We start from the raw sequence: 14,541 nt of genomic DNA on the forward strand, positions 1-14,541 counted from the left end.
GCAAAAATAACATACAAATGGATATTAACCACCTGTATCCAAAAATAAATCGGTAAGGACGAGGTGCTAGGGAGCCTCGTTACTGAAAGAGAATACGGGTCTTGGTCACACCTTGCCCTCTCCCCCTCATCTGTAAACACCTAGCCACGCAATTGAATCTAAGTAACCATAAAATTACTACAAAAAGTATCTGGATTCAAAGATACAGCTCGAAAATGTAATCCTTCCTGCAAACGCGGAACAGGATGAATTGTACTTGATTTTGTAGGCCACTTACTATGGAATCTAATTATAAAATTACTACAGAAAATACCTGAATTTAAAAATATTACCCGAAACCTGAAGCCTGTCTATAAACGCGGAATTGGGTGGATTGTAGTTAACTGGCATATCAGAGACAGACTTGTGTTCTTGCTGACCTTGGAGACTTCGTAGCCCGGTTTCTCTCTCTTCTCCACCGAATGATCTAGCTTCTTACATCTTTCATCTTTCTAGAGAGATATGTGCGTCAATTTAATGCCAGTTTACTCGCAGATTGAATAAGTAACATGTAGAAGGGGCTCGTGTCGGAAAATATACGGTACGTGCGGGGATGCGAGGCATTATGGATTTACCTAACAAATTTTTGGTACACTATCTGTCTATCTATCTATAGCCCGACGCCCTAATCCCGCAAAGGGTGGCCGCAGACAAAACGCCTCCAAGTCGCTCTGTCACCCACCATTTGACTACCCTCCCCCCAACTCACCCCCCCTCCCTCATATACCTCCCAACTCCATCCCTCCACATCATCCTCGGTCTACCCCTCCCTCTCCCTCCCTCCACCTCACCTACATACACCCTCTTAGTCAGTCTTTCATTCTCCATTCTCTCCACATGTCCAAACTACCTCAGTGTATTTCTCCTAATCTTCTCAACCACATCCACATCCACCCCACAGCGTTCCTTCACTTCTTCATTCGTCAGCCTGTCCCTCCATGTCACTCCACAAGCTCCTCTCAAGTAACTCATTTCCACTGCTCTCACTCTTGGCTTGTTCCCCTCATGCAAGGTCCACGCCTCGCTTCCATACGTCAGGGTAGGGATCACAATACTATCATGCAGTCACTTCTACTCACCTCCCTATTTCTCATCACTGCTTTCAGTGAACCAACAACCTTCCTTCCCTGCTGTACCCTTTCACGCACTTCATCCCCCAAAGTTCCATCCTTACTCATCACACTACCCAAGTACTTGAATGCACTCACATTCTCCATATCCTCACCATCCAACCCCACTGTACATTCTGTGACTTCATTCCTCTCAAACACCATAACTTTCCTTTTGTTTACATTAACTTTCAACTTCCTCCTCCTAAACACTGTCCCAAATTCATTCGCCAAACCTTGCAACTCCCATTCATCTTCACTCAACAATACTGTATCATCGGCAAACAGCAACACAGGAATCTTCCAAATCTCACCCTCATTCATTAGAGCCACCCCCACATCCACTGCCCTACCTTGCACCTCCTTTACAACCCCATCCATGTATATATTAAACAGCCATGGAGACATCACACAACCCTGTTTCAGTCCCACATTGAGATCAAAGAACTCACTCAGCTCACCATCCACTCGCACAGTAGCTCTAGTTCCCTCGTACATACTCTTCACAGCACTCAACAATTTCCCCTCCACTCCATATATTCTTAATACCCTTCACATACCTTGCCTATCTATTCTGTCATAACCTTTCTCCAAGTCCATGAAGGCAGCATACACTTTCTTTCCCTTCTTTAGATACTTCTCCACCAAACATCTTAGAACAAATATCTGATCTACACACCCTTTTCCCTTCCTAAATCCCCCTTGTTCTTCTCCAACTAGCTCCTCTGTCATATGCCTAACCCTATCAATGAGTATTCTACCATATATTTTACCAGTCACACTAAGAAGGCAAATACCCCTATGGTTACCACATACTTCTCTCTCCCTTTTTCCTTTGTATAAAGGAACAGTTATACCTGATTTCCAGTCCTCTGGAACCCTTCCCTCTTCCCAAGCCAATCTACACAACTTCCATATCCACTCCACAACAAACTCACCCCCATACCTCAGCATTTCACCACACACTCCATCAATTCCTGGGGCCTTTCCCATCTTGATCTTCTTCATTGCTTCCACTACTTCCGCCCTACTGATCTCTTCCTCCCTCCTCTCATCTTTTCTTCTCCCAGCCATTCCCCAACCACTTATACTCGCACTGCTCTTACTCTCTACATTCAACAAATTCTCAAAGTGCTCCTTCCATCTCCTCAATTTCTCTCTCTTCTCCACCAACAATCTATTATTCCTATCTTTCACTCCCCTACTATTTCCCCTTTCACATTGCATTACTTTCTTTACCTCCTTCCAAAACAATTTCTTACTCTCCCTCCATTTCACACTCAGATTCCTCCCAAACTCTTCATCCACTTTCTTCTTACTCTCTTCACCAGTCTTTTCACCTCCCTTCTCCTGCTTACATATACCTCTCTCTTCTCACTCTCATCTTCTCCCCTAACTCTCCTCGCTAACCATTCACTATATGCCTTCTTCTTTTGTTCCACTGCTCGTTTCACCTCATCTTTCCACCATGCTGTCCCTTGCACACCCTTGCATCTCCTCACTCCACAAACCACCTCACACGCTGCTCTTCCGTGAATATCTTACATACGTCTTCCACCCCTTCTATCTGCTCTAGCTCATACCTTCCCAATCTTTCCTCCATTATGCTCTTATACTCTGCCATTTTCTCACTATCTTGCAAATTCTCTACTCTTCTCACAGGAGCTGTTTCCTCCTGTCTTCCCCTTCGTCTCCTCAGCCATTTTCCTTGCATCTTTACCTTGGCCATCACTAAGTGATGGTCCGAGACTCCATTCCCCCACCCTTCACACTCTTGCTTCCAACACTTGTCTTCTCATTCGCTCATCCACACACACGTAGTCTATCATTGCCTTTCGTTCAACAAGTTCACCATACATCCTTCTCATTACTCTCCATGTATACCGGTGGATCATCTAATGTCGAAAGTAGGTGTTGGCTATTGCCAACCCCTTACCAGCACAGATGTCCACCAAAGCACTACCATTCCCATCTACTTCTGCTGGCACACCCCACTGACCAACCACTCCATCCACTCGTACATTCCCAACTTTGCCATTCATGTCTCCAGTCAAAAACACTCTCTCGCTCCTCTCAAATTTGTCCATACATGCTTCTCTAGCCCAAAACTCATCCCTCAGTCCTTGGTACACGACCCGCGAAATTGAGATAGAGAGCCGTTGTTTTGTTTGCTGGGAAGAATTCGTAGCAGTTGTTCTTTGCGACTTATTTTCCTTATTACACATCATCATTCGTCTGTATGTCCTGTAGTACAATGACGTCTTTTATGTAGGTGTGTTCATACCACCAGCAGCACACTTCAAGCAGGTGAGGTGAAACTGTTGCCACTGTAGGGTTAGATATTGCCTTCATAAATCTGTTCTTACGACCGTGTCCTTGTATGGCTAGGTGACTTTCCACTTCCTCTTCCTCATCGATTCATGCTCACTATTGCGCGATTTGTTTCTCCTGCGTGATGCTCATCTATCTGTCTGTCTATCTACCTATCTATCTGTCTGTCCATCTGTCTATCCATTTTACATAATTGAGACGATGACATTATTAATTCTGCCGCTATTACAAATTTTACTCAGCTTCAGAAAGACTTTTGGAAGTGGGTGGGTTAGATACCGCCTTCATTTACTCCCTCCCTATTAAGGATCCATAAAGTGAATAAAGCTGTGTATCGGTACCAAAAATAAATTGAAGAAAGTCATGGTAGTTAATGTTTGCAGCGAGATGCCTCGTAGTGAAAAAGTTAACAGTTCAAGAAACGTTTAACCGATGTAGCCCGAGGACGTCATTTTTATTCATTCTCGTCGTTACCTGATGGTTTTATTCAACTTAAAGGCAGACATCTTGAAGTGAAGCGGCCAATGAAGACTGTACCTAACCTCCATCTTGAGGAATTTATCCTGAGGTGAATAAAATCGTCTGGAAAGAGCAAGAATATAATGAGAAAGATGACTCCCTCGTTCTGCAAGGGTTGGCTGTTCAGGAAATATGTACTGTTCCATCATAAGCATACTCGTAACTTCAAAAATATCACAGTAACAGGAACTATGGCTGTATTTGCGCTTTGCACGGATATTGCCTTATGGAACTACGGAGCCTTACCCTCCCAGCAGCCATTGTTGTAAGTAGTTAGTTTTACTTTATTTTTTACCTTATTTCCTTTAGCCAGACGGTCCATTTTATATTTTTTAATTTCTATGGAGCTTTATCAAGTTGAGAGGTATAAGAGGGAGAGGGGAGTTAGTTGGGGGAGGGCAGTCAAATGGTGGGTGACAGAGCGACTTGGAGGCGTTTTATCTGCGGCCACCCTTTGCGGGATTAGGGCGTCGGGCTATAGATAGATAGATAGATAAATAGATAGTTTTATTCAGCCTAGTGAGAGCCTCTTATAGTGAAGGGACTTATGAACGTAAAAGCCCGTATATTTGTCGGGTAAGGAGGCTCCCTATCACCTCTTCCTTAGCGATTTATTTTTGGATACGGCCGGTTAGTATCTTTTTGCACGTTATCTGTGCAGAGTATGGCGATATTAGAATAATTTGTGTAATACGGAGATGGATAGTAAGATGTAATAGGCAAAATAAGGTGCTTAGGAAAAGATGTTAGGGAGCTTCCATAGCCGACGAGAATACGTGTCTATATCTATTTCGTCTACATCTATCCGCCCAGGTTGAAATGTCTCCTCTTAGCTGAATATAATCGTGCCCTACAGCAAGGAGCAAAACTTCCATATTTCTCATTCTTCTCCAGATGACAAATAGCATCCTTCCTTCTCACACTGTTTTGTTGTGTTGCATATTAAAACCGTTGATGTATCGCATTGCATTGTTACAGTCGACAGAAAAGTGTTGCCGAACTTTTGCTTATGGCTGTACCGTCAAGAATGATTGTTGGCCAAAAAGGACGTCCTCAGGGTGAAGAGGTTACTCCCTTAAATTCGGTGGCCTAGAAGGTAGAGAGGTGGTCTGCTATTCCTGTGGACAAGGGCTCGAATCCTGGCTGGGGAAGGGATCAGTTTAAGGATTTGAATATCATTAAAGTAGACTTACTGATCTATCACAAAACCCTCCAACGTCAAAAAATAAAAAATAAAAAGCAACCGCTAATACCAATACACCAGTCCTGTATGAGACAGCCCTAGCATATATTCAGTGTGGACGGTGGGTGTTAGCGCCCAAATGGTGACATGTAGAGGTGTATGGTATGTAGGAAGACTGATGGGTCTCAGGGAATGGACTGTAAAGCCCATGCTAAGAGTCGAAAAAAAAGATTAATCATAGAAAAGGTTTTTTGTGCTGGAAGATTTATTTCAGATTTCTTAACACCTTGGTTACAAGAGGTCTTTCTTAACCCCTGCAACCTGAATATAACTTTTATATCATATTTGCCAATAGCGGATTACTGAGGATCTCCAGCTGTGAGGGGGTTAGTAGTAGTTGTAATCCCAGGTTCATCTGAAATGTGAACCCAGTAGACTGCAGGCTGAAGTTGCTCCTCTCCTGCAGCCCACCAATCCCCTTTCAGGGGATAGGAAAAAAGCTGAGGGACGTTTTTCTAACAAGACAGCTGAGCCGCCCAGCCATGTCAGTGCAACCAAGTGAAGGCGTCTGTGAGGGTGTTAATGAATATATCTAATCCCACCAGTTTGAAGAAAGTCTCACATAAACTGAATAAAACCTTGTGGCAGGATCAAGGAGAGAATAAGAATGATGAAGTTAGAGGGGAAAGATTGAGCCATCTACTCCTAGGACCTCCCTAATATAATTTTTGCCATCTACGGACGATTTTGTTCAGTACACGAGATGTTTTCCGGACTTCAAGGATTACTCACAGTCTCTAATACCTTCACCACAAGAGGCCTTTGTTAAGCTGAAGTATACATCTTAGCCACTCTGATGTGCATGAGGCCATCAAATATTAGAAAGGTGGGGAGCAGGGCCGTGGAAGGGGTTTGTGACGCTGTGTGGAGGAGGGTAGTGCATTACTGAACCAGCACCCACACCGGCATCCACACCGGCGGTCGCGTCTAAAGGTGCATCAATGAAAGAAAAGAGGGTCAGGTTAGGTTAGTAGTTCACGATGTCACCTAGTTTATTTTTACCACACCCGGCCCTCAGTTATACATAGTTAGTAGGTCAAACCACACACACACACACACACACACACACACACACACACACAGCTTTAGATATGCATGGGTGACGTCTCTCAAAAACCTTCGCACTCGCCTCAAGGATTCCAGAATTTATGGTGTGAACGTTCAGTGGTCGTGAGGTAGCGCTGAGCCCTTGTGCGTGCGTGTGTGTGTGTGTGTGTGTGTGTGTGTGTGTGTGTGTGTACTTTATTTTGTATGTTTTGAGTTTGTGGTTGTGTTCCTGTGTGTGTTTTTATATATGTTTGTGGTTGTGTGTGTGTGTGTGTGTGTGTGTGTGTGTGTGTGTGTGTGTGTGTGTGTGTGTGTGTGTGTGTGTGTGTGTGTACTCTATTTTGTATGTTTTGAATTTGTGATTGTATTCCTGTGTGTGTTTTTATATATGTTTGTGTGTGTGTGTGTGTGTGTGTGTGTGTGTGTGTGTGTGTGTGTGTGTGTGTGTGTGTGTGTGTGTGTGTATAGTGCATGATCATCACTCCAACTAATACCTTCTCCCCGACTGGTACAATCTAACCACTACACCACCTAAATTTTCTTGTTCTTCCTCACAGTTGTGGTATATGACGGTCAGGTGGACCTTTCTCCAAGAGGTGAAACATACCAGGACCTCCACGCCCAGGCTGCCTTCGCTTCCCTCGCTGCCTCCCACAACATCAACATCCACTACCAACACCTCAACGCAAGTGCTGACAAAGACCCTCCATGTTAGTAGACAGAATTACTCTCTGCATCTGTCATGTATCACTCCGTCTGTCATGTATCTCTCCATGTGTGCCGTGTATCTCTCCATCTGTGCCGTGTATCTCTCCATCTGTATTAGTATTCTCTGTTTCATCATCTGTATCACTCGGCTTTATCTCTCCTCCCCCTCCCTCGCTGCCCTCCTCAGCCTCACCCACCACCTCAGCAGAGAAGCCACTGGACTCCATTCTTTTTTTTTTTTTTTTTTTTATATGCGAGGAAGAAGGAACCAAAGGCCATGGCCCGCAGTAACAGTTCCTTCCAAGAGAAAAACAAAATACAATAGAGAGCCAGATTCAAGATCCGATCATTTTGAGATGCCTGGACACACTGCGTTTGAAAGACTGGAGATCATAGGCAGCAGGAAATACAGACAGAGGGAGACAGTTCCAGAGCTGACTGTTGCATAAAATGAAAGACTGGGAGTAACGGTTAACTCTTGCATTAGAGAGTTGAACAGAAAGGGATGAGAGTTTGCTGCCAGACGGGTGCTACGCGCCCGTCGTAGAGGTGGAGGAATGCAAGCAGACAGTTCAGAGGAGCAGTGACCATTAAAGTAGCGATAGAAAAGAGATAAAGATGCAACAGTGTGGCGAAGAGACAGAGGTTGAAGGGAGTCAGTAAGAGGAGGAGAGTTAATGAGACGAAAAGCCTTTGACTCCACCCTATTGAGAAGAGCTGTATGTGGGGAGCCTCCCCACACATGAGAGTTGTACTCCACACAGGGGCGGATAAAACCTCTGTATAGAGTCAACAATTGTGCAGGGGTAAAGAAAGAGCGGAGTCGGCTTAGCACACCCAATCTCTTGGAAGCAGATTTTACAAGAGATGTAATATGATCTTTCCAAGATAAGTCCTGAGTAAATGAAACCCCAAGCATGTTCAAGGATGATGCAGGATTAAGCCGAATATTATTAAACATTAATGGGTATACCTGTGGAAGATTTTGTCGGGTTGATAGGTGTAAGAACTGAGTCTTAGATGCATTAAAGACAACCATATTATTTTTACCCCAGTCAGCGATACGAGCCAAGTCAGACATTAGGTGTGCCATAGCCTCATCCCTTGTTTCTTGAAGTAACTGTTGAGATGGGCGTTGCAGGAACCGAATGGAAAGGTGAAGGGTGGAGTCATCAGCGTATGAGTGGATAGGGTTAGATGTACAGCTTAGAAGATCATTGATGAATAAAAGGAAGAGAGTTGGTGATAGGACAGAGCCCTGAGGAACACCACTGTTGATAGATCTAGGAGAAGAACGATGGCCGTCTACAACAGCGGCTATAGAACGACCAGAAAGGAAGCTAGCGATGAAGGCACAGATAGAAGGATAGAAACCGTAAGAGGGCAGTTTGGAAATTAAAGATTTATGCCAGACTCGATCGAAAGCCTTTGAGATGTCAAGTGCAATGGCAAAGCTTTCGCCAAAGTCCCGAAAGGAGGATGACCAGGAGTCTGAAAGGTAGGTGAGAAGATCGCCAGTGGAGCGTCCCTGACGGAACCCATACTGACGATCGGAAAGAAGGTTGTGATAGGAAAGATGCCTTAAAATTTTTCTATTAAGAATTGACTCGAAAACTTTTGAAATGCAGGACGTTAAAGCAATTGGACGATAGTTGGAGGGTTAGGAGTGGTCACCCTTCTTTGGGACTGGCTGAATGAGAGCAAACTTCCAGCAAGAAGGAAAGGTACAAGTTGACAGACAAAGGCGAAAGAGTTTGCCTAGGCAGGGTGTAAGCACAGAAGCACAGTTCTTGAGAACAACAGGAGGGACCCCATCAGGCCCATATGCCTTGTTAGTACTGAGGCCAGTGATGGCAGAAAATACATCAACTGAAGAAATTTTAATGTCAGCCATGAGGAAGTCAGAGGGGAGAAGTGATGGAGGAACAGCACCGGAATCGTCTAAGGTGGAATTGGAGGAGAAAGTCTGTGCGAAGAGATCTGCTTTATCAGTAGAAGAAATAGCTACAGAACCATCAGAGTAGAAAAGAGGAGGGAAGGATGATGAGGTAAAGTTGTTAGAAAGATTTTTGGCAAGGTGCCAGAAGGAGGCGGGAAGAATTCGAGTTGGAGAGTTGAGAGCATTTAGTATGGATGAAATTATTTTTAGTAGAGCGAAGAACAGACTTAGCACGATTCCGGGCAGAAACGTAAAGATGATGTGATTCAGGGGTGGGTTGGCTCCGGTACCTTTTGTAGGCCCTCTCCTTGTTGCGAACAGCATTAGAACAAGCGTGATTAAACCAAGGCTTTCTTGCGTTAGTCAAAGGATATGAGAAAGGAATGTATGCTTCCATGCCCGAGAGAATAACCTCCGTAATGCGCGAGGCACACTCAGATGGCTCCCGGCCATGGAAGCAATAATCATTCCAGGGAAAATCAAAGAAGAACTGCCTGAGGGCCTCCCAGTTTGCGGCTCCAAAATGCCACAGACGACGTTTCCCTGGAGGGTCCACAGGCCGTACCGGAGTGATAGGACAGGTTAAGGTAATAAGGTTGTGATCGGAGGAGCCCAACGGAGAGAAAAGGTTAACAGAGTAAGCAGAAGGATTAGTTGTGAGGAAGAGGTCAAGTATGTTGGAGCTCTCTCCAAGGCGGTCAGGGATTCGGGTAGGGTGCTGTACAAACTGCTCTAGGTCATTAAGGATAGAAAAGATGTAGGCTTGTTCACCAGGTGGATCCGTGAAAGGAGAGGAGAGCCAAAGGTGGTGGTGAACATTGAAATCTCCAAGAATGGAGATTTCAGAGAAAGGAGAAATGGACAGAATGTGTTCCATCGTAGAAGTAATATAGTCGAAGAATTTTTGATAGTCAGTAGAATTAGGGGATAAGTAAACAGCACAGATATATTTAGTCAGAGAATGACAGGAAAGCCGAAGCCAGTGTGTGGAGAATTCAGAAGAATCAAGTTCAGGAACACGAGAGCAAGATAAGTCGTTGCGTATGTACTGTATGCACAACAGCCACCTTTGGCTTTGAAATGAGTATAGAGAAAGTAGGAGGATACAGAAAAGGGTTTGCTGTCAGTTGCCTCAGACAGCTGAGTCTCCGTCAGAAAAAGAAGGTGAGGTTTAGAGGAGGAGAGGTGGTGCTCAACAGAGCGAAAGTTAGATGAAAGGCCGCGAATGTTGCAGAAATGAAGAAGAAGAGAGTCAGACAGTGGTTCCAGGCACCTCGAGTCGTCACCGGGAGAGGGGCAGATGGCGGGGGCATTTATGGTCCCCCCCCCTGGGGACTCCGAGGCTAGATTAATAGACGCCATTTTTGTTGATTTTTGAAAAGGAAGTGTAGTGTGTACTGTGCATGTAGTTTGGTGAAGATAGTTAGAGAAATTTGTACTGGAGAGCATGCTGGCCTACTCTCTGTGTAACTGAGACACTGAAAAAGTTCAGCAAAGGGGGATGGTCAGGAACTAGTCCTGAGGGCTGATGAAACGGGAGCTCCAGCACTCCCTGTCATCAGCTTTCCATCCACCTCGGGAGTACTGCCCTGCTCGACTGGTGCTACAGTCTAGTCCTCTTGTATGTTTATGGCTATTGAGGTTATTTATTGTCTATAATGACGTACGTTCGATCCCACTTTAGGGCAGGGAATAGTCTGATTTTTTTTTTTTCAAGTAGACTTTGTTGATATTACGCAAAACCCAGCGACATATCATAAAAAAAACACCCTCTGCTAATACACCAGTACTGAATGAGATAGCCCTAGCGCTTGTTCAATGTGGTCGGTGGGTACTAGTGCCGAAGTCGTGACATGCGAAGGAGTGTGGCATGTACGAGGGCTGATTGACCTTAGGGATTGGACTGTTAAGCCTATGCCCAGAATCGGACACATACATACATACATATATATATACATAGACAAATATGTACATATATGCATACATTACGCTCAGCTTCAATAGTATACTTGATAGAGTTTTAGACTTGTCCCCACCGTGAAGGGGTTGAGTGACAATAACAAAAGGACATCCACAAAACACGAATCGATTGCCGAATTCTAATGTCTTTCGAGTGTGGCATAGTAGTGGTGGTGGTAGTAGTAGTAGCAGTAGTAGTAGTAGTAGTATTGGTGGAGTAGTAGCAACCCCAGGCTCATCTTAAACGTGAGCCCGGTGGACTGCAGGCTGAAGGTGCCCTCCTCCTGCAGTCCACCATCCTCCTTTCGGGATATAGGGAGGGAAGTGAGGAATGTTTGATTAACAGGGCAGCTCCTCCACCGGGCCATACCGTTGCCACCACGTGAAGGCGTCCCTCTCTAGCGCCTGACATTGGCGTGACTCTTACAGCTGTTATATGGGTGATAAGTTGAATCATCTGTTTTGCTACCTGAGTTCCAATTTGTACAGTCTCTCTCTCTCTCTCTCTCTCTCTCTCTCTCTCTCTCTCTCTCTCTCTCTCTCTCTCTCTCTCTCTCTCTTTCTTTCTACCTATGTATCTAGATGTATGTCTGTCTATATGTCTCTCTGTGTCCACTCAGTTCCAAAGATGCTCCCCTGATCACTTTAACTGCAGACCAGTGGCAACCACATTCCTTGGTAACATTTTTGAGATTGTCATTAATAAGCACAATGTTAAATATCTTGAATCCAACAACTTAATTGGTGACAGACAGTATGGTTTTTGCCTGTTGATATACTCAGTTTCTTGACTCATACCATCCATCGGGCAATTGACCAACATGCACTAGCCCTTGATATTTCCCAAGCTTCTGACAGTGTGTGCCACCGTTCCCTGCTGTCCAAACTCCCTTGCTACGGCCTATCATCTTTTTTCCCACTGATTTCCTCATATCTCAGCAACAACAGAAAGATAAAAGTAGATGATATATATTCCAATTTCCACTCAGTTAATGCCGGCATGTCACAAGGATCAGTTCTGGCTCCGACCCTATTCCTAATTCATATTAATGATCTCTTATCTATTACCCATAATCCTGTTTATTCATATGCAGATAACTCAACGCTTCACAGTTCCTTCACACTTGAACACCCATTCACAAAGTTTATCTCTAACTCACAACTCAATATAGCAGTCTACTAAATCAAGGCTTATCTAAGATCACTGAATGGGAACAAAGTAACATTGTCTCATTAAGTGCTAGGAAAACCAAATATATACAGTTCACTAATAGACAGATGCTACTGGATTCCCATATTACCTTCAATACAACCAATATTCTGATTCCTGTAAGTATTGAAATTCTCTGCATCTCCCTTAACAATACCTTCAGTTGAACCTCTCACGTAAGATCACTTGCAAAAACCGCCTCAGAGAAACTTGGATTATTGTACAGAATTAGAAACTTCTTCATTGACGAGAAGTTAGCTGTAATTTGCAAGAGTCATGGGAGCTCTCACCTCTGATATTGCTCACCCTTGTGGAGTGGATGTGGAGAGGTTGCACTAAAACAGCTGGACCAAATTCAGAACAAAGCTATAAGAATAATTTATAACCCAGCAATAACATATGAACTACCTCCCCTACAGGTACGACGGAATGTTGCCTCCCTTGCAGTATTTTTCAAATAATGTTATGACAAATATTCAGACGACGTTACATTCACCGTGCCACCTCTCCACGCCTTCCCCCGTGCTACACGGGCATCTGGTAGCACTCATGAATGGACTGTCACACAGCCATATTGCAGAACTTCTGCCTATCAGAATTCCTTAATTCCCCGAAATGTCTCTCTTTGGAACTCGCTTTCCATTAATCCCCTCAAATTTCAACTTATAGTAATTGAAGTCCAACTGTTAGTTTTTTTATGGATGGAGGACACCTAATCTGGTGTATGGATTATTTTTTTATTTAATTTAGTTTTCCTTAAACAGGAAACAGGTTTCCTGTACACCAGGAAACCATATACTACGCTCGGTGGTAACCATATAACCAAACTTTGGCGCCTGGTGGTTTAGTGGGTAATTATTGCACTCCAATCGGATTGAGCCCGTGAAGGTTTATATCCAAGGGGTGATTGGGGTTGATTGCTCATGTAATGCCACTCAGAGATGAGTGAGGCTGGTCACTCTCATCTTAAGTGTCGGGACCAACTGTCTAGCCCCGGGCTCCTACTCTTCTCATGGGGCAATGTAGGATTGGATGATGGATGGATGGATGGATTGTTTTCCTTCCCTCTTCTTCTTCTTCTTCTTCTTCAAATATATATATATATATATATATATATATATATATATATATATATATATATATATATATATATATATATATATTTTGCCACAGTTTATATATCTGTCCGTCTGTATTGTCTGTACCTCTCACAGTAAGAAATTTCCCCAGGCTTAGTTATAATCTTCAGGTGGTGGCAGTAATGTAGCGGAATAACATGCTGTGGTAATGAAGGGATTAATGATGACGGTTTTTAATCTTTTTTTGCATTGCAATCGTCGCTTTACCTAAGTTTGGCCCAAATTTTTGTCTTTCAGCTTATGTATCTCAGTGGGGGGAAAAAAGATATTAATGTGGCTCTACATCATCAAAGCATTTCTTCGTGACTAACACCATATTCAAGTGTTGATCTATTGTTACCGTTCAGTATTCAAGGTGAAGGGATAGCAGTTGTAGGCCAAGTTACAGTGAATAGGGTACAGGAACATCTAAGCTGAATGTAGCAGTTTCTTCCTTAGAAAAATAAGTCACAGCACAGTAAATATATAACTATGTCTTTCACCACGAGCAGTCTACCCTAACTAAGGTAGATAAAATCGCCTTGCGGTAGCACTAGTATAATTACAAGCGGATTCGTTGACCGCGTACCTACGTCGTGTCGGATTAACCATCATCCAGCGTAACTCTCAACGGCATAACTCTCATCACTCAGGTCAGGTCAGGGTCACACAGGTCAGTTTGGAGATTACATAAAATGGAGATGGGACAGGACAGGACGATAACACCCTGCAAAACTGGACGTAATGGTGGTGGGAACAGATTTTTCATGGAAGCTCGTTGTGTGTGTGTGTGTGTGTGTGTGTGTGTGTGTGTGTGTGTGTGTGTGTGTGTGTGTGTGTGTGTGTGTGTGTGTGGTGAGAGAGTAGAAAAAGGGGTGGGGTGGGTGGAGAAGAGTGGGCGAGACGAGCTGCTGTGATAATGGGCGTTGGGACAGGGACGAGACAATACAGTACACCCTGTGAAGATGGGAGTTGTAGGATGGCTGGTATGGGTGTTGGGACTTTATCAAACAAACAAACAAAATCGAGAGGGTGCTGAGGGAGGACAGTGACGCCGTGCCTTGATCTTTGACCTTGATTCCTGACCGTAATCTGTAATCAACCTGCACTAAACCTGAGTCAATTCTTTCCTTCCCCACACACACCGTATATGCCAATTTTGAACCATTAAAAAAAGTTCATGGGATAAAACAGCTAAACAGCTTGAATTTTAGCCTAGATCTGTCACCTTCGACTTTTAATCAAAATGCACCAAAATCGAATCTTTTTTCCTGGACCCAAACACACTGTATTTTCCAGATTTTATCAAAAATCGAATC

At 43.9% G+C, this 14,541-nt stretch overlaps 1 protein-coding gene across 1 annotated transcript in view; it reads left to right on the forward strand.

Annotated features, from left to right (window-relative positions):
* The first annotated feature begins 4,189 nt into the window (after positions 1-4,189).
* Positions 4,190-14,541, forward strand: part of LOC145416966 (glutamate receptor U1-like) — a 58,820-nt gene continuing 48,468 nt past the window's right edge. Inside the window, exons 1-3 of the mRNA XM_080285813.1 lie at positions 4,190-4,263; positions 5,537-5,559; positions 6,846-6,998. Of these exons, the coding sequence (XP_080141939.1) occupies positions 4,190-4,263; positions 5,537-5,559; positions 6,846-6,998 (250 nt within the window). The remainder of the gene's footprint in view (positions 4,264-5,536; positions 5,560-6,845; positions 6,999-14,541) is intronic.

Source organism: Coenobita brevimanus, chromosome 108, assembly GCF_032717465.1.
Source record: "Coenobita brevimanus isolate Jiangsu-jjx chromosome 108, ASM3271746v2, whole genome shotgun sequence".
Taxonomy (NCBI): Eukaryota; Metazoa; Arthropoda; class Malacostraca; order Decapoda; family Coenobitidae; genus Coenobita; species Coenobita brevimanus.